Source organism: Pavona decussata, unplaced genomic scaffold, assembly GCF_977016875.1.
Source record: "Pavona decussata unplaced genomic scaffold, jaPavDecu1.1 SCAFFOLD_201, whole genome shotgun sequence".
Lineage (NCBI taxonomy): Eukaryota > Metazoa > Cnidaria > Anthozoa > Scleractinia > Agariciidae > Pavona > Pavona decussata.
Window position 1 is genome coordinate 114,052 of NW_028145609.1, and position 18,833 is coordinate 132,884.

The following is an 18,833-nucleotide window of genomic DNA, read 5'->3' on the forward strand; positions in this document are numbered from 1 at the left end:
CAAGCCCTTTATTCTGGCAAAGTTTGGGGAAATCGGTTTTTTCTATTTTGTATACGCTTAGTCGGTCCTTACAGCAAACCGTTCTTAAATCGCACTGCGGTCTATTAAGATAAGTCGTATTTATTCGTTAACCAATAAACCAAAGAGACAGGAATATTGTGATTGTGTAATGTGCCCAAAATGTGACAGCCTCAAGGCGAATTCGAAAAAGATTCATTACACCACTGACAAAAAAGAACAACAACGGGCCCGACTGCTATCTAGCGCGGCTCATCGTTCAAGTTCACTAATCAGACTGGCTAATTGCTGTCGTCTTATCTTTTCTTTGTTTTGATGTCAGGCTTAAAATACAAAAATGGAAACTGAACGATTAATAATGCAGTTTATTACTAATTAACGTAACATGTTGTCACATTGTTTTTCCTGTTTGGCTAGCAAAGTGCAGACTAATAAATACTTTTCTCGGCTTTTCCAAGTTGTTTTCATTAAGTACTTCAAATATGGCATCTCTGTAAGCTAAAGGACAGTTAAATGTGACAAAATTACGGACAATAGGACTATTTTGTTGAATCATAATCCTATTGCCTGGTTTTCGCAAGCGTCCTGATACCTTTCCACTCCGTTCGAATTATATTTACCCCTCGAAACAGTGAAGCAGTTTTGTAATTTTTTTTTCGTACTCAACTTGAAGGAATGTACGACGAGCTTAGAACCAAAACCTTCCGAACTGGAACCAACTTATTACCCGTAAATCGAAACAAAGTCGTCAAGTGTGCAATTTGTTAAAACTGGTTCGAGATGATATTTTCTGTTTACGAAAATGTAGTTAAAAAGGCACCCCTGTGTGGGTTGTGGACATTTTTTCGCATTAACCCGCTCGGAATATCATGAGATATCATGTGACTTTCGCTTTTTCATATGTCCAGAATAGTTCCTGCACCTTCGCACAGTACTTACAAGTCGGGTTTTCGAATTCATATGTCATTTTCCTGCCTTGGGTACAAACGAGGAGGAGTAAAGCATGCCTTTCAAAGTCACTGGAATATATTTGGCGAAAGAGCGTAGTAATTTGTTCACAAAATTAATGGAAACAATCCAACCGTAACTTTTCCCTAATTGCTGAGCGTGAGCATGGTTACTGCTCTTGAGATGTAAATGAATTTATTGCCAGGTTGAAAATGAGCTCCACACTAAATTTCTCCTAACATGCTGCTCTAAAAATTGAGCCTCGGGCCAAGTATGTAATTCTTTATGTTTTTTTGCATTATTTTATAGTCTTTGGAAACAGTTGTGGCTGTTAAACTAAGAACGGCATCAGCCATTAGCAGAGGTTACAGCAGGGCTTACTACGCAATGCTATTAACAATTTCTAGTGCCCGGAAACTACATTAAAAACGGACTCCCTGCCAAGCAAATTCATCTGAGCAGAACATCAGCATTGTCTATAGCAGGGCTTGGCATGCAATATTACTAATTGTTTTCGTTCTGTTAAACTGCACGAAAGATAGAATCCCTTCCAAGCAGCTCACACGATTCAACTCAGCAGAGCTGCACCTTCATATAAGGTTTTAGTTGTGAACCAAGCTTGTTAAGACTGCCTCCAGAGACTGAACTTTTAGTTTACATAATTCGAATCAGTGACGCTGTATAATGGCATCAACTAGAGCTGACCGCCGATTGATGTTCTTCATCGCCTTCGTTATTTTAGTTGCCTGCCTGGTAGCGATTGCCGCTTTAGTTTTAGCTGCAATATTGATATCAATGGTGAGGTCTGGTAACGCCCCGCGAACAGCTTCTAAAGTTGATACTAAGTTACAAGGTAAGAGACCCAAAAGCCTTATGAGTAAGTCGTCATACCAAACTTCAAAGTCTACTGCTTACGATCTACTGTGTTCCAAAATTTTGTTAGTATCTTTTATTAACTTATTAAACGACAAGGACGTCGTCGGAACCAAACACTAAACACTATTGAATCTCAATACACGCAGAGATTACATAATTATTCTTGTTTTATAACTCAATGGTCTTGAAAAATGTATTTTAATTTCATAACTTCACTTAAAAAAATGAATTCAAGTTAGTCGTCATACCAAAATTGAAAGTCTACTGCTTACGATCGATTAACTGTATTCCAAAATTTTGGGAGTATCTTTAATTAATCTATTTAAAATACCGTTAAAAAACGGTAAGAAAATCGTGGGAACCAAACACCAAACACTAAACAGAGATTACATAATTATTCTTGTATTTATAACTCAATGATCTTGAAAGGTGTATTTTTAACTCCAATACTTCACTCAAAAAATCAGTTCAAAACAATCTCTTTTGAAGGGTTACTCTCAACTGCTATATTTACTGAACTCCAAGTCGGTAGCTGAAATGTATCTAATCTTCAAATAGAGCTATTCTTACTCTTACGGAAGTAAGCTCGCTTACTTGAATAAATAATTCCTTAACTTATTAATTATAAGTGCAAGAATATAGGAACTCCAATATACTGTACGCGTCAACTTCACTCCACTTAATCACTTCTCTTAACTTTCCCTTGCTCGTCCGGCTTTTTCAGTCGCTTTTCTGTGGGCTAAACTGCGCTGCTTAATCAGCTGGAGTTATAGGGCAAAAGTATTATCACAATTTTTTTTCATGAAAAAGAATCTTATCGCCTGTGTTTCACAAGAGTCCTGATACCTTTAAGAAGCACTCCGCTGAAAATTTACCTCTCGAAACAGAGCCTCTGTGACCTGCATTATTTCCTAACCGCCTTAAAGGAAAGTATGACGACCTCAGAGCCAAAAGCTGCGGCACAGAAACAAACTTATCACCCGTTAATCGAAAACAAAGTCGTTAAGCGTGTAATTTACGGAAAGTTCGAGATGGTGTTTTTTTCTTAACTAAAATGTAATTTATTTTCATATTATATTTTCATTAAGAACAACGTACTGAAACACTATCGTGTATTTGATGTGTTTTTAAATCGCGCTGCGATCTATTCAGATAAGTCGCATTTATTCATAAAAGAATAAACCAAAGAGACAGGAATATTTTAAATTGTCTGGCATACCCAAAATGTGACAGCCTCGAGGCGAATTCAAAAAAAGATTCATTACACAACTGACGAAACAGAACAACAACGGACCCGACTGTTAACTAGCGCGGCTCATCGTTCAAGTTCACTAATCAGACTGGCTAATTTGTTTCGTCTTATCTTTTCTCTGTCAGTAGCTAAAATGTCTCTAATATTCAAATAGAGTAATTTTAATTCTTACCGGGTAAGCTCCCTTAAAAGAATAAATAATTTTTTTTTTAAGTTATTATAACGCAGAATGTAGGAACTCCGCTATTCTGAACGCACCAACTTGACTCCACTTAATCACTTGTTTTGACTTTCCCTTGCTCGTCCGGCTTTTTCAATCGCTTTTATAAAGCACCTTATTAATAGCTTTTCTGTAAGCTAAATCGTTGTTTAATCTGCTAGAGTTAAAAAATATATTATTTTCATAAAGTTTTTCTAATGAAACGAATCTTATCGCCAATGGAGTACTTTTGAAAGGTATCAGTTCTGTTTTTAGCAAGTGTCCTTATATCTTTCAAAAGTACTCCATTCAAAATTTACCCCTCAAAACAAAGGCTTTTGTAATCCGCATTATTTCCTACTCAACTCCAAGGGAAGTATGATGAGCTCAGAACCAAAAGCTTCGGCACAGGAACCAAATGATGATGAAATTATCTGTTGACAAAACCAAACATTTTTATTATCGCGACAGTCACTTCAGTATGTATATCATAATAATTCAAATTTTAGTAATCTAATTGAGGCACAAAAAGAGATAATGAGAGCAAAACCAATGACCAAAGACTACCATGCCGTATTCTTAGTCTGATTTGAGGCAAACAGCTTTTCTGGTGCACTCATTCCTTACCTTTCTCAGAAGACGTACTTAGCATTACGGATAAGAACAATACATATGCCGGTTATTAACCAAGTGTGAGGTCACGATGGCTGGATATTGGCCAAGTTCCTTTTCGCATTTAAATTATGGACCGAGTCCATAAAAACGCAAACCAGTCACACTAAGAATATCCAGATTACGGCAAAATAGTGCCCCCAAATTAAACTGTTTTTCAAGATAAAAGTCTTTTGTCATATCTAGATGGAGCTTATTTCAACGTCCCTTGGTAAGAAATTTTTAGCAAAAACAATTATCTATGCAATGTTATTGACCTAAAGGTTTCTCGCGGTTTTTTCTAATCACGCCTTGATACTCACTTCTCCTCACCATTAGATATCACAGGGCGACTTGAGAGCGCTTGGATGGTTTGACAGGCCATCGACTACGTTTACAAAGATCTAAATTTGACCTGATGGAACCCCTACTCCGACTTCTAGCGGCACTATTTGCGCATTTGCCTTGATTTTGTTTCGCCCAAATCGCATTTCAAATATGAAGTTTTACCTCGGCAACACGCCATTTGACAGCTTTTGAAAATATTTTCTAATCCAGGCTGCAACAGAGTTAATCATCTGGAATCTAATTTCAGCTTAGTTCCTTAACGCAGTTTTTCAAGTCCAAGGGAGAGGCAAGTGAGGCAAAAATAAAAAAAAAAAAAAGATAAAAAATCTTGAGAAAATCTTTATTAAGCGCGTTACCTACCGTACAAATTACTATCAACGACTCACTCTGGAAAGCTGGTTTATATACATAGAACAAACGCCACTCAACCGCTGGCTACAACTACCTGCACCTTACAAACGACACAAAACAGACAAACAATAGACAAATTTACTAACAATAGACCAACGGACTTTTCACTAACATAAGACGGATCGAAACGCACCAATCACTTTTTACAGTCTCCACAGCCAATAACATCACGGCTTACTGACAAACGACCAATAACATATGGACTTCGTTGACCAATCAGGTTAACAACCTGAGACATATATACCATCTACTGACGTTCCACAATTTACTTGACTTCCGCTCAGGTTGTCGGAACGTCAGACAATGTCACCTCAAACAGTCCTCAGCACTACACTCACCCGGATAATCATAATTTACGTTCTTATGACACTGACTCCTGGGTTTAAACCATTTACAGAATTATACTAGTTAACCACATATGTAAGAGTCTTCTTAGTTTGCACAGCAATATGCAAACTTTAGTCATGTAATTTCGATGCAGGAAGAGACAAAGTATATCTAAAGAAAGAAAGCTTTTGTGCTAGATTCTTGGAGCATGAATTAGAAACTAGAAGTTACTTTCTTCTGTTGTGACTACGCAAAAAAATACGCAAACAAGTATACTAGTCCACTAACTTTAACCTTCTTCCAAAAATCAATTCAATCACTAGAATTGAACTCACTACTGACTGTCCCGATTATAGGAATATTTGGTTCTATAAACACAGTAGATAAGGTCATTTGTTCTAATGTTCTAATTTTACCCCGTTCCCATTTACCCTATGTAGACCGGGCTTTTGTTTGTCTTCTGGGGGCGGGAAGGGGAGAATAACTTCGCAAGTGTAAACACTATGACAGTTACACTTGGAGGGTAGATAATACATTCGAGGATGTTTCGTTTACGTCCGATATGTGAATATATGACGTCATATGACGTTTTAATTAGGTCCTGATCAGTTGCCAAATGGCCGCAACTTGGTAACGCCATCTTGGATTTCTGGATTTCCCAAATATTCAGGAAAGAGCCAAGATTGAACAAAAAGTAATGGAAACCAGTTAAGGAACACTAATATGGACTATAAAAATAAAAGTTACAGAAAGAGAAGCAATTTTTCATCATTTTGAAAAGGGATATTTTATTTTTTGAAACTGCCTGTCAAAATTTGGTTGTTATGGTGACATCAACGTCAATCAACACTAACCGACCACATCAAATTTCTCCCAGATATATTACTGAAAAATTCCTGAGGTTTGCTTAAATATTAAAAAAGTCATTCACGTTCAAAGTCGCCGCTATTAAATCCTCCGAGCCTGGCCGAGAAAAGCAAACCTCTCTGCACAAGACAACAAGCATTACTGATTTCTCTAACCTTTTTCGCTGTTACGTGTTTTAAGACACGAAATCACAGTCTAATGACATGTTTGAGCGTCACAAAATACAATTAACTTATTCACAAGAAATGGTCATGATATCAATGCCAGTCAACACCAAACGTTGTTTACACGTGAAAAGACGTTTTTTTCTCGTGGTCACATGCTAAAACGCAACTAGTTTCGTACTTAGTAGAAATCATAGATTATTGTAGTGTGTTCTACATATTACATAGCACAAATTTATACTATGGTAGGCCTTTTCCTGTTCGTTTTAATTTGAATTAATTCGTTTTAACAGTTTTTTATGCAACTTTTCCTTGTTGCAATTATCATAATCTTCACAAAATAGCCAACGCAACACAAACTTGGGCTTGCGTTCTCCTTCGTCGAACGCAATAGATCACCAACAGCGATTTTATCTTCCTCTAAAGTGCTTTATTCGTGAAATCGAGGTCACCCTTTATTGACCATTCACTTCATTAAGCTTATGACGCCTTTACACTGGTTTTCGTGTCATATTCACAATTTGTTTACCATTAATGGAAATGTGTCTCACATAGCACGTAATTCGCACCTAAAAGGACCAAAATCAAGTTAATCACATCGTCACTGTAAACTGTAAAATGTTTTTGAAACTATATTTTCAAAGCTCACATTTCGCACCCTCTAAAGCTCTTCCCGCACACGAATATCAAAAGTTTACTCCACTCTACTGAACGCCAAAGTCAACATCTAAAACTTTGAGTTTACGAGGAGCAAAGGTCTCATTACTCCTTTTTGAGAAAATCATCTCATCTAACCATAAACATCTTCGAACCTATTCTCATATGACAAAACGATATACTTTCCAGAATGTTACAACTTGGCCTAAGGCAATGTGCATTAAACGTTTTGTCAACCAAAGTACGGCCTCAAGAAAGGTTCTTACAATTACAACGCACATAATAAAAATCATGTTTTGTGCTGCTGAACAAAGACTAATATTAGCCTACGTCTGTCATTTCTTAAACTTTCAACCTCGCAAGTTCAAAACGTGTCTCCAAATTACGCAATCGCTTCTTAACGTTCATCTAACTACAAGGTGGGCTACAATTTTGACGTTCTTCGACCTTCAGCGTCGTCAATTCATCGTGGGAAGGGCGCTTTTAGTGGTGCACAGTATTGTTCGTGAAGTAGGCTAAATCTGATTGATGCCACATAGCGCCACATAGCGCTAGAAGTAGCCACACACACTTAAAAATACATATCAAACCCAAACTTCATGCGGACTCAACAAAAGATCTTTCACCTCTATTATTGAGTGCTAATTTAAGACCAGTTATAGCATTCGTAGTGATTACCCCATCAACAAACCAGTTCGACTAAACTAATTATACTGATGCAGTGAAGCCCCGCTCTACGGACACCTGCTCAACACAGACGTCACACGGATATTACGGTCAGTTTTCTTTGTCCCGACAAAAAGCTCATATATTTTTCCTTAAATTTATACCTTTTACTAACCTCGTTTACTCGGTTTCGTTTGTCACAGATATCAATGAATGCAACAGCAATCCTTGCTTCAACAATGGAACGTGTGTTGACATGCTAAACAGCTTTAACTGCAGCTGCCCAGACGGATTTATTGGCAACCGATGTCAAACAGGTTAGACGGAATTGCACGCTATTTGCAATAGATTTTATAGAAATGGAATTAAAATTTATATGTGTTTATGATTTGTTGCGGTTACGATTGTTGCAGACATCAATGAATGCGAAAGTAATCCCTGCTTCAACAATGGAACGTGTGTTGACATGCTAAACAGCTTTAACTGCAGCTGCCCAGACGGATTTATTGGCAACCGATGTGAAACAGGTTCGAGGCAATAGCATGCAATTTGCAATGAATTCTTTTGAGTAAAGGAATTCAAGTTAACTTGCGTTTTTAAACTGTTATTTTTACGTTTTTTACAGATATCAACGAATGCGACAGTAACCCTTGCTTCAACAATGGAACGTGTGTTGATAAGCCAAACACTTTTAACTGCAACTGCCCAGACGGATTTCTTGGCAACCGATGTGAAATAGGTCAGAGGCGATTGCATGCAATTTGCAATGAATTTTTTTTAGTAAAAGAATTAAAGTTAACTTGTGTTTTTAAACTGTTATTGTTACGTTTTTTACAGACATCAATGAATGCGACAGTAACCCTTGCTTCAACAATGGAACGTGTGTTGATAAGCCAAACAGCTTTAACTGCAGCTGCCCAGACGGATTTATTGGCAACCGATGTCAAACAGGTTCGAGGCAATTGCATGCAATTTGCAATGAGTTTTTCTGAGTAAAGGAATTCAAGTTAACTTGTGTTTTTAAATTGTTATGGTTACGTTTTTTACAGATATCAACGAATGCGACAGTAACCCTTGCTTCAACAATGGAACGTGTGTTGATAAGCCAAACAGCTTTAACTGCAGCTGCCCACAAGGATTTATTGGCAACCGATGTGAAATAGGTTAGAGGCAATTGCTTGCACTTTGCATTAAATTTGTAGTAATGGAATTAAAATTTAAATGTGTTTATGATTTGTTGTGGTTACGATTGTTACAGACATCAATGAATGCGACAGTGACCCTTGCTTCAACAATGGAACGTGTGTCGATAAACGAAACAGCTTTAACTGCAGCTGCCCAGACGGATTTAGTGGCAATCGATGTGAAATAGGTTAGAGGCAATTGCTTGCACTTTGCAATAAATTTGTAGTAATGGAATTGAAATTTATACGTGTTCATGATTTGTTGTGGTTACGATTGTTACAGACATCAATGAATGCGACAGTAACCCTTGTTTCAACAACGGAACGTGTGTTGATAAGCCAGGCAGCTTTAACTGCAGCTGCCCACAAGGATTTATTGGCAACCGATGTGAAACAGGTTAGAGGCAATAGCATGCAATTTGCAATGAATTTTTCTGAGTAAAGGAATTCAAGTTAACTTGTGTTTTTAAATGGTTATTGTTACGTTTTTTACAGATATCAACGAATGCGACAGTAACCCTTGCTTCAACAATGGAACGTGTGTTGATAAGCCAAACACTTTTAACTGCAGCTGCCCAGACGGATTTCTTGGCAACCGATGTGAAATAGGTTAGAGGCAATAGCATGCAATTTGCAATGAATTTTTTTGAGTAAAAGAATTAAAGTTAGCTTGTGTTTTTAAACTGTTATTGTTACGTTTTTTACAGACATCAATGAATGCGACAGTAACCCTTGCTTCAACAATGGAACGTGTGTTGATAAGCCAAACAGCTTTAACTGCAGCTGCCCAGACGGATTTATTGGCAACCGATGTCAAACAGGTTCGAGGCAATTGCATGCAATTTGCAATGAGTTTTTCTGAGTAAAGGAATTCAAGTTAACTTGTGTTTTTAAATTGTTATGGTTACGTTTTTTACAGATATCAACGAATGCGACAGTAACCCTTGCTTCAACAATGGAACGTGTGTTGATAAGCCAAACAGCTTTAACTGCAGCTGCCCACAAGGATTTATTGGCAACCGATGTGAAATAGGTTAGAGGCAATTGCTTGCACTTTGCATTAAATTTGTAGTAATGGAATTAAAATTTTTATGTGTTTATGATTTGTTGTGGTTACGATTGTTACAGACATCAATGAATGCGACAGTAACCCTTGCTTCAACAATGGAACGTGTGTCGATAAACGAAACAGCTTTAACTGCAGCTGCCCACAAGGATTTATTGGCAACCGATGTGAAATAGGTTAGAGGAAATTGCTTGCACTTTGCAATAAATTTGTAGTAATGGAATTGAAATTTATACGTGTTCATGATTTGTTGTGGTTACTATTGTTACAGACATCAATGAATGCGACAGTAACCCTTGTTTCAACAACGGAACGTGTGTTGATAAGCCAGGCAGCTTTAACTGCAGCTGCCCACAAGGATTTATTGGCAACCGATGTGAAACAGGTAAGAGGCAATAGCATGCAATTTGCAATGAATTTTATGAGCAAAGGAATTAAAGTTTATTTGTGTTTTTCTGTAACGATCAAAAATCGGGCGTCAGTCGTGAAATTTCGAATTCCTTCATATTTTGCCCTTATAATAATTTCTATAGTGGAGTTTTTTCAAAAATAACGTTAAAAGTTACATCAGCGTTATATTTTTTTCGAAATCGGGCAAAGTTTGAAATACGGCAAATTAGCGTCGTTTTAGTCACGAAACTTACTGAAAATTACCCATTTTAATCTCGCTTGTAGAAAGAGACGCGATGTCCTCCATTAATGAAATGTTTACAAAATGCAAACACATCCCTCTTCTTTATAAAGCACCAGTTAAATTTAGATAAGCTTGAAAATTAAAAATGCTTTGGCCGTTAGAAGAAACCCCATCTCGGAAGCTTAAAAATTTAGCAAATTTCATCCAATTTCAGCACAAAAGAAACCCAATTGGTACATCAAGTTTGAATTTAAAATGAAGATATTGTCGAAGCACAACCTTTGCAGTTTACTGTGTTAAAGTATTTCTGGCGGCACTGCAAAAGTACCCCGTCGAGAGACCAAAATGTGAAGGGTACTTTGACACGAGGAGAGCCTGTGAAACGAACAACGGTCGTCACGCTACAAATCAATTCCTTTGTTAAATTATCACTTGCGACAAAAAATATGTTTTCTATAAGCTGTGTAGCAATTGCTAATAGTAGCTTATTCCCTGTTGAACTTAGTAGGATAACATTTTGTATTATTTTGTCAATTCATGTATTTTTACACATGTAAAAGTCAGGATTAGGCACATTTTGCTATTAATTGTGTAATTGGAAACTGTTTACATCATTCCGCTTCGGCTACTTTCAAAAATACAACAGTCAGGAAATACCAAAAGCCAGAGTATTTATAAGCCTTACTTCATCTATTAATTGAGTTTTTAAGACAGGAAAGGCAATTGCTTTAGAATTATCAAGCAAAGATTGTATAAATTCACTTCGAAGAGGTCAAAGTTTACAGCAGAGATCAGCTATGTGATTGTCGCATCGCAGTATAAATATTTATGAAATTGCTATAAAATAGCAGTTTATTCAAGCCCTGAATTCGAAAAAACTCGCTAAGGAAGACCTACCACAGTGATCTGATCTCCCACGCGCTACGAAGTCGAACAAGTAACAAAAGAGAAACAATTCCGTATTTTACCTCTGTAAATATGTAGTTCTTCAAGTTCCTAAACCAGCCGTCTAGCCAAATATACACTCCCTGTGCTTGAAAAACGTTTATTTTTTCTTGGTGAGGGGGAGGGGGGGGGGGGGGGAAGGGAGGTTCCTTGGGCGTGAGAACTCGCGGACGTTTAGAGCACAGCCTAATGCCCTTTTTTTCAAGTCACCTCATATTTTCTACTGTATGGTACTTTTCTTTGCAAATATCAAAAACGAGGTGGACAGTTACTTTAGTGTGTCCTAACTACAGCAAAAGGCTAACATTAAGGGTTGGAGGTTCCATCTATGATACAGTAGCAAGTAGTGTACACATTTTCCTACAAGAAACGACCGCACATGATCTTACGACGGACCAGCGCACAAAAAGACTGTTTTGCAGCCTAACCTGTTCCAAGCTCTAGAAAAGTGAGAACCGCGAAAACATGAACCCAAATTTAAAAGCACCCTCTCTCTGCACAATTCCACTCATTTTGTTCCCTCGGATTTTGTTTTGAAATTTGGGCATTCTCACTAACTGAGAACTTTGAACTGGCTAATGTTCAACAAGTTAGCGTCTATGTTGCATACTTTTAATTATGCCACATGAACATTAGCCAGTAGGAAACGAGAACTCGAATGACATTCCAGGCTTTTTGTGCTTCTCGAGTATCGTATCTGCACTTGAAAGACAAAAATTTGACTGTTTACTTTTGCAGTCAAGGAAGATGCTACGCGTAGACATAAAATGCAGGTGTGGCCCTATAAAGCTTGCAATGTCTACTCTACTTGCTACTGTATCATAGATGGAACCTCCAACCATTAATGTTAGCCTGTTGCTGTAGTTAGTAAACACTATAGTAACTGTCCACTTCGTTTTTGATATTTGCGAAGATAAGTGCCATACAGTAGAAAATATAAAGTGACTGTTGAAAAAAGGGCATAAGCTGTGTTCTAAACGTCCGCGAGTTCTCACGCCCAAGGAACCTCCCTTTACCCCCCCTCCCCCGCCAAGAAAAAAAACAAACAAACAAAAAACCCCGTTTTTCAAGCACAGGGAGTGTATATTTGGCTAGACGGCTGGTTTAGGAACTTGAAGAACTACATATTTACAGAGGTAAAATACGGAATTGTTTCTCGTTTGTTACTTGTTCGCCTTCGTAGCGCGTGGGAAGATAGTTCGGTTACCAGGTCCCACGCGGTTTTGATCACGCCTTAGTTTGTCAGAGTCTCACAGTTACAAGGATTTCAACTTTTTCCGTTTAAAAAGAGCTACTGGCGCTGCAGATCAGATCACCGTGGTAGGTCTTCCTTAGCGAGTTTTTTCGAATTCAGGGCTTGAATAAACTGCTATTTTATAGCAATTTTGTAAATATTTATACTGCGATGCGACAATCACATAGCTGATCTCTGCTGTTGACTTTGACCTCTTCGAAGTGAATTTATACAATCTTTGCTTGATAATTCTAAAGTAATTGCCTTTCCTGTCTTAAAAACTCAATCAATAGATGAAGTAAGGCTTAGAAATACTCTGACTTTTGGTATTTCCTGACTGTTGTATTTTTGAAAGTAGCCGAAGCAGAATACTGTAAACAGTTTCCAATAGGCCTTATCACGGTTTTCGACGCCATTTTGACGGGTAGGCAAACAAGCTTGAAATAACAGTGTTTGTATGGAAATCCGATGTCAAATAATTTTCATAAAACATCGCTTCCGAAAAATTCATCAATTGGAAACTTTTGGCACTAGAAAAGGGATTTTAAGAACAAAACTGGAGGGATGTAGCTGTGACAGAAAGCGTCCATTCGTGTTTTGAACTTTCCTTCACATTTGTCTGTATAGCGAACCAGCCGTGAGCTGCCACTAAAAATAGTTCGCGGGAAAAAATACAGGGAAATGTATGGAAAGTTCAAAACACGACTGGACGCTTTCTGTCACAGCTATATCCCTCCAATTTTATTCCTAAAATCCTTTTCCTAGTAATAAAAGTTTCCAATTCACGAATTTTTCAGAAGCGATGTTTTATGAAAATTATTTGACTTCGGATTTCCATACAAACACTGTTATTTCAAGCCTGTTTGCCTACCCGTCAAAATGGCGTCGAAAACCGTGATAACGCCTATTACACAATTAATAGCAAAATGTGCCTAATCCTGACTTTTACATGTGTAAAAATACATGAGTTGACAAAAACATACAAAATGTTATCCTACTAAGTTCAACAGGGAATAAGCTACTATTAGCAATTCCTGCACAGCTTACAGAAAACATATTCTTGGTCGGAAGTGATAATTTAACAAAGGACTTTATTTGTAGCGTGACGACCGTTGTTCGTTTCACAGGCTCTCCTCGTGTCAAAGTACCCTTCACATTTTGGTCTCTCGACGGGGTACTTTTGCAGTGCCGCCAGAAATAGTTTAACACAGTAAACTGCAAAGGTTGTGCTTCGACAATGGGTGTCAGTAAAACGCGGGGTCGGGGTCGGGGCCGGGGTCGGGGTCGGGGTCGGGGTCGGGGTCGGGGTCGGGGTCATTTTTTTTCTTTTTTTTTTTTTCCTTCATATTTTTTTCTTTTTTTTTTCTTTGTTTTTTATTTTTCAACATCACAGGTCATTTGTGGGTCAAATAAAGGTTAAAGGCAATAGAAAAAAGGTAAGTCTCTAAAGCTTACTAGCTTAGGATAGGTCATCGGTGACAACACTCGATACTGTTCCGTATTCTGGCGGACTTTGGTTCCGTGAATTGACTACCTTTTATTCTTCCAAGAAACGAAATGAGGCAAAAAATACAAGGTACGAGACATATATTTCCTTGAACTAACTAAATAATTCGTGAACTAGAATGTGCATGAACTTACTATGAACACCCCCGCCGCCTTCCATGATCGTGCTCGTTTATTTCCGAGAATGAAATAAACATGCGTTCGAATTCCTTTGTGAAGCTCGGCATTTGAATATAATGTAAAACATTTCTCTGGAAATCTTTCCCAAAAAAGACGCATTGACTGACAAAAAAAAAAGATTCAAAATACTTTAGAGACAATTGTTATTCTTGAAATACTTGTGCTGTAATATAACGAAAAATTGATAGTTTTATGCCGTCAATAAACTTGGGAAATTTCTACGAGAGCTCTGAAATCTCATTGCCGACATCAAAACTGACATGTAAACAGGCCTTATCACGGTTTTCGACGTCATTTTGACGAGTAGGCAAACAGGCTTGAAATAAAAGTGTTTGTATGGAAATCCAATGTCAAATAATCTTCATAAAACATCGCTGCTGAAAAATTCATGAATTGTCTTTTTCGGAAAGATTTCCAGAGAAATGTTCTACATTCCATTCAAATGCCGAGCTTTACAAAAGAATTCGAACGCATGTTTATTTCATTCTCGGAAATAATAGTCACGCGTGACATGGATTGAATGTAACAAACGAGCACGATCATGGAAGGCGGCGGGGGTGTTCATGAGTTCATGCACATTCTAGTTCAAGAATTTGTTAGTTCAAGGAAATATATTGTCTCGTAGAAGAATAAAAGGTAGTCAATTCACGGAACCAATGTCCGCCAGAATACGGAACTGCATCGAGTGTTGTCACCGATGACCTATTCTAAGCTAGTAAGCTTTAGAGACCTACCTTTTTCCTATTGGCTTTAATCGTTATTTGACCCACAAATGACATGTGATGTTGAAAAAAAAACAACAACAACAAAGAAAAAAAGAAGAAAAAAATATAGAGGAAAAAAATAAAGAAAAAAAAAAAAGAGAAAAAAAAATGACCCCGACCCCGACCCCGACCCCGGCCCCGACCCCGGCCCCGGCCCCGACCCCGACCCCGACCCCGCGTTTTACTGACACCCTTCGACAATATATTCATTTTAAATTCAAACTTGACGTACCAATTGGGTTTCTTTTGTGCTGAAATTGGATGAAATTTGCTAAATTTTTAAGCTTCCTAGATGGGGTTTCTTCTAGCGGCCGAAGCATATCCAATTTTCAAGCTTATCTAAATTTAACTAGTGCATTATGAAGAAGAGGGATGTGTTTGCATTTTGTAAACATTTCATTAATGGAGGACATCGCGTTTCTTTCTACGAGCGAGATTAAAATGGGTAATTTTCAGTAAGTTTCGTGACCGAAAGGACGCTAATTTGCCGTATTTCAAACTTTGCCCGATTTCGAAAAAAATAACACGCAGATGAAACTTTTAACGTTATTTTTGAAAATACTCCACTATAGAGATTATATGGGGAAAATGTGAAGGAATTCAAAATTTCACGAATGACGCCCGATTTTTGATTATTTCAGAAATCGGCTCTTAAAAGTTTTTGTGGTTACGATTGTCACAGATATCAATGAATGCGACAGTAACCCTTGCTTCAACAATGAAACGTGTGTTGATAAACGAAATAGCTTTAACTGCAGCTGTCCAGAAGGATTAATTGGATTTTTTTTCTCCTCATGGAGAAATTTCAGGCAATAAACGTCTTCTTTTGTACGATTTAAAGCAGGTCGAAAAATCCAGATTTTCCCTACGAAAGTTGACAAGTTACTGGTTTTGCGGCTTGTCAGCACAGAGTCACAGCTGCTTTCCATGTGGTCGTCGACAGTCTGCCAATGGAACGGAGATTATTCCTTTTTAAATGGTTTCTTTCATGAAAGACTCAATGAAAACGATCCACTAAGATTTAAAAATATTTAAGTATCGAAATTTTCAAGGAATTTCGTCGAAAAGGACCCTCCTGAAATGAGATTATTTTACTCATGTTCAAATCGCTACGGCAAGCTCGGCCTTTTGACGATGGAGACAATCCCGCTATGGCAGGAAACTATCATGATTCACGACGGCTATTCACAACGGAAGTTCTTTGACAATTTTTTTTTTTACTTCCGCCCACCCTCGTAGGATCTCAAGGTCGTATTTCTGTATCCTAAAGACAGTAGTTAAAATCCCGTTTAGTTTCAATCTCTTTTTTCCTCCAAATCATAACTGCGATGGTTTTCATTTATTATAAATTACTCCTGTTGGTCTGTGCGGATACTTAATTCAACTTGGGAAAACATGTTAGTTCTTAACCGTCTCACCGAATACACATTTACTCTAAGGCAACTAAAAACGTGCTTTCATTTGTCCGTATTCTGCAAATGCTGCATAGTTTAAGTAATTTTCCTAAAGAACAAAATGTCGTTGATGAGAAGTGAAAGTTTATGCGGAAGGACCGATCATTCCCAGGTAGCAAACGAAAATTGATTTGTGATAAATGAGAGGGCTGCAAACTATTATTAAAACGCACCCCCTTTGTGGTTCAATGGGAACTGTGTAGTGCATACATCTCAAGCGTCTGGGTAACTTTTCAATACAAAGCGAAATCCCAAAGACTGATCGATCATGGACATGTTTGTAAGATAAATACTTTAAGAAAATCTCTACCTTGCCTTTATTTCGATAGATGTACCATGCATTTTACTAGCTGTATGTTTTTTATGCTTCTTGTTTATCTATTATTTTTTTTTCTTCACTTGTTGTTTTTAATGTAGTTTTGCTGAGAGTTGATATACATTGAAATGAATTTTATAACTTAAGAAATACAGGGCTGGGATTTTGATGATCCTGGAACATCATGCAAGAGCATCCTAGACTCTGGTTTCTCCAAGGGGGATGGGGAGTACTGGATCAACCCTGGATGGAGTGGCGATCCATTGAAAGTTTACTGCGACATGACTACTGACGGAGGTGAGGATCAAAAACGTTCCTCTTTTCCTATTTTCTTGCGTAGGCGTTTAAACTACGCTCGTCGGCACGGCACATACGATGGAAGCTTTAGACTAAAAAAATGTCAGGAATCACAAACCAAATTTAATGCGATTTAACGACTTTATTATGAAGACGGTGGACTTGGAGAAATTATATTTCAAGGTTGGGCAGATTTGTTAATCTGAAATAAAATATATACCAGTTTCCTCATAAGAAATTAAAGTGACCGAACACAGTTTTCTAGTATACGGATGTTAGTAAACGTTATTTACAAACAAAGTAGTTCTGGGTGCCTGAAATTAGCATGGTGCAAGATTAACTAAGAAAATAAAAATAAATAAATAAATAAATAAATCATTTTATTTCGATGTCAATGTATTTAGCGCAGATCACCAACTGGGGACACTTTCCAGATCGAATTGGAATTTAAAATTGGGGGTTTTTGAGGAAATGTAATGGAATGTAATTTTGTATTACTATTGTTATGGTCTTAATTATTTCTATTATTATTGTAATTTTTTTAACATTTATATTCCACTGTAATTTGTTGTTCATTTCACATTGAAGACTGAACATGTCTGTTGTAAAACTCAGGAGTGTCGTGTTTTTCTTAAAATTAAGGTGGCCGAACACAGTTAGCGCGCGCTTAACAGATTCTGTTAGTGATGCTATTAAGCGCGCGCTAGGGTTGTGGTACGCAAATACGGCGGTCGATGAAGTGATCCCTCAATTTCACATGAAATGGATAATAAAGTTAAGTTTTGATCCTAAATAACCAAGTTCCTCGTTTCTGGACTCTTTTTCTTTTCTTTCCGAGCAAAAAAGTCATTCACCAAGATCTTTTGCATGCTTTTCATCTTTGCCATGAAACCCAATTAAAGCCACGCATGCGCATTTGAGCAAAAAATTGCGACTGGTTGTTTTCGTGGAAATGAACTGTTTCTAAGGAACCGCTCATTAAAATTTCGTGAAATTTGGCATGAAAATAGTTCTCTAAAAGCGTAACTCGCCTACAAAGAGAAACCTAAATCTAACAGAGGGTATCTTCACAAAACATTAAAATGCAAAATCAATATTTACAGGAGAGCTCTCTGTTAAAATTACATGAAAATAGTGCAACTGTGTCAGTGTTTTGTGAGTTTTTCTGGATACAAAAAATGGAAAAAATCTAATGAGTACATTTTCTAAAAATAAAGGAAACCTACTATTTATGGACATTTAATAGCTCGCTGCGTTGTCATGGAAACGGTACTTAGCTCAACATGTCGTACGAAAGTACATTCTTTCTTAGTTAGTCTTACACCATACCAATTTTGGGCGTCCAGCAATACATAGTTTCCAAATAACGTCTTCTAACACCTGTACACTAAAAAACTGTATTCGGCCACCTTAATGTATCTCTCAATCTCTCGTTGTCATGGTAAGCTGGCGAGCTATTAAACGTCCACGAACAATATGTTCCCTTTTTCTTAGAAAATGCACTCGTGAAATTTTGTCTATTTTGGGTCTCCAAGATAAGTCTTGAAATATTGACATGGTGACGCAGATTTCATGTAATTTGGAATGAGAGATCTGCTGTAAATATTGCTTTTGCCCTTCAATGTTTTGTGAAGACACCCTCTGTCAGATTTGGGTTTCTGTTTGCAGATGATTTAGGCTTTTAAAGAACCAATTTTTTGGGAAATTTACAGCCAATCCAAAAAAAAAACACATTAACTGAAAAAAGATTCAAAATACTTGGGAAACAATTGTTATTCTTGACTTTATGCTGTAATATAAAGAAACATTCATAACTTTATACCGTCAATAAACTAGGGAAATTTCTACGAAAACTCTGAAATCTCGTTG

At 37.4% G+C, this 18,833-nt stretch overlaps 1 protein-coding gene and 1 long non-coding RNA gene across 7 annotated transcripts in view; both read left to right on the forward strand.

Moving 5' to 3' along the window:
• The first annotated feature begins 1,483 nt into the window (after positions 1 to 1,483).
• LOC146461154 (uncharacterized) overlaps positions 1,484 to 18,833 on the forward strand; it is a 51,850-nt gene continuing 34,500 nt past the window's right edge. For 2 of the 6 annotated variants that reach the window (XR_014857479.1, XM_085087198.1), the window contains exons 1-4: positions 1,484 to 1,819; positions 7,588 to 7,701; positions 7,798 to 7,911; positions 16,815 to 16,964. Coding sequence is in view for 5 of the 6 variants with exons in the window: in XM_085087198.1 (XP_084943324.1) it covers positions 1,651 to 1,819; positions 7,588 to 7,701; positions 7,798 to 7,911; positions 16,815 to 16,964 (547 nt within the window). In the remaining variant the exon portion in view is untranslated. Of the gene's footprint in view, positions 1,820 to 7,587; positions 7,702 to 7,797; positions 7,912 to 9,277; positions 9,390 to 9,487; positions 9,602 to 9,696; positions 9,811 to 9,957; positions 10,020 to 16,814; positions 16,965 to 18,833 lie in introns of those variants that run through there. The other 4 variants (XM_085087200.1, XM_085087201.1, XM_085087203.1 and 1 more) reach the window with 4 other exon arrangements.
• LOC146461155 (uncharacterized) lies at positions 8,637 to 9,171 on the forward strand. The gene is made up of 3 exons (XR_014857472.1): positions 8,637 to 8,756; positions 8,852 to 8,965; positions 9,064 to 9,171. It is a non-coding gene; the product is annotated as an uncharacterized LOC146461155 (long non-coding RNA).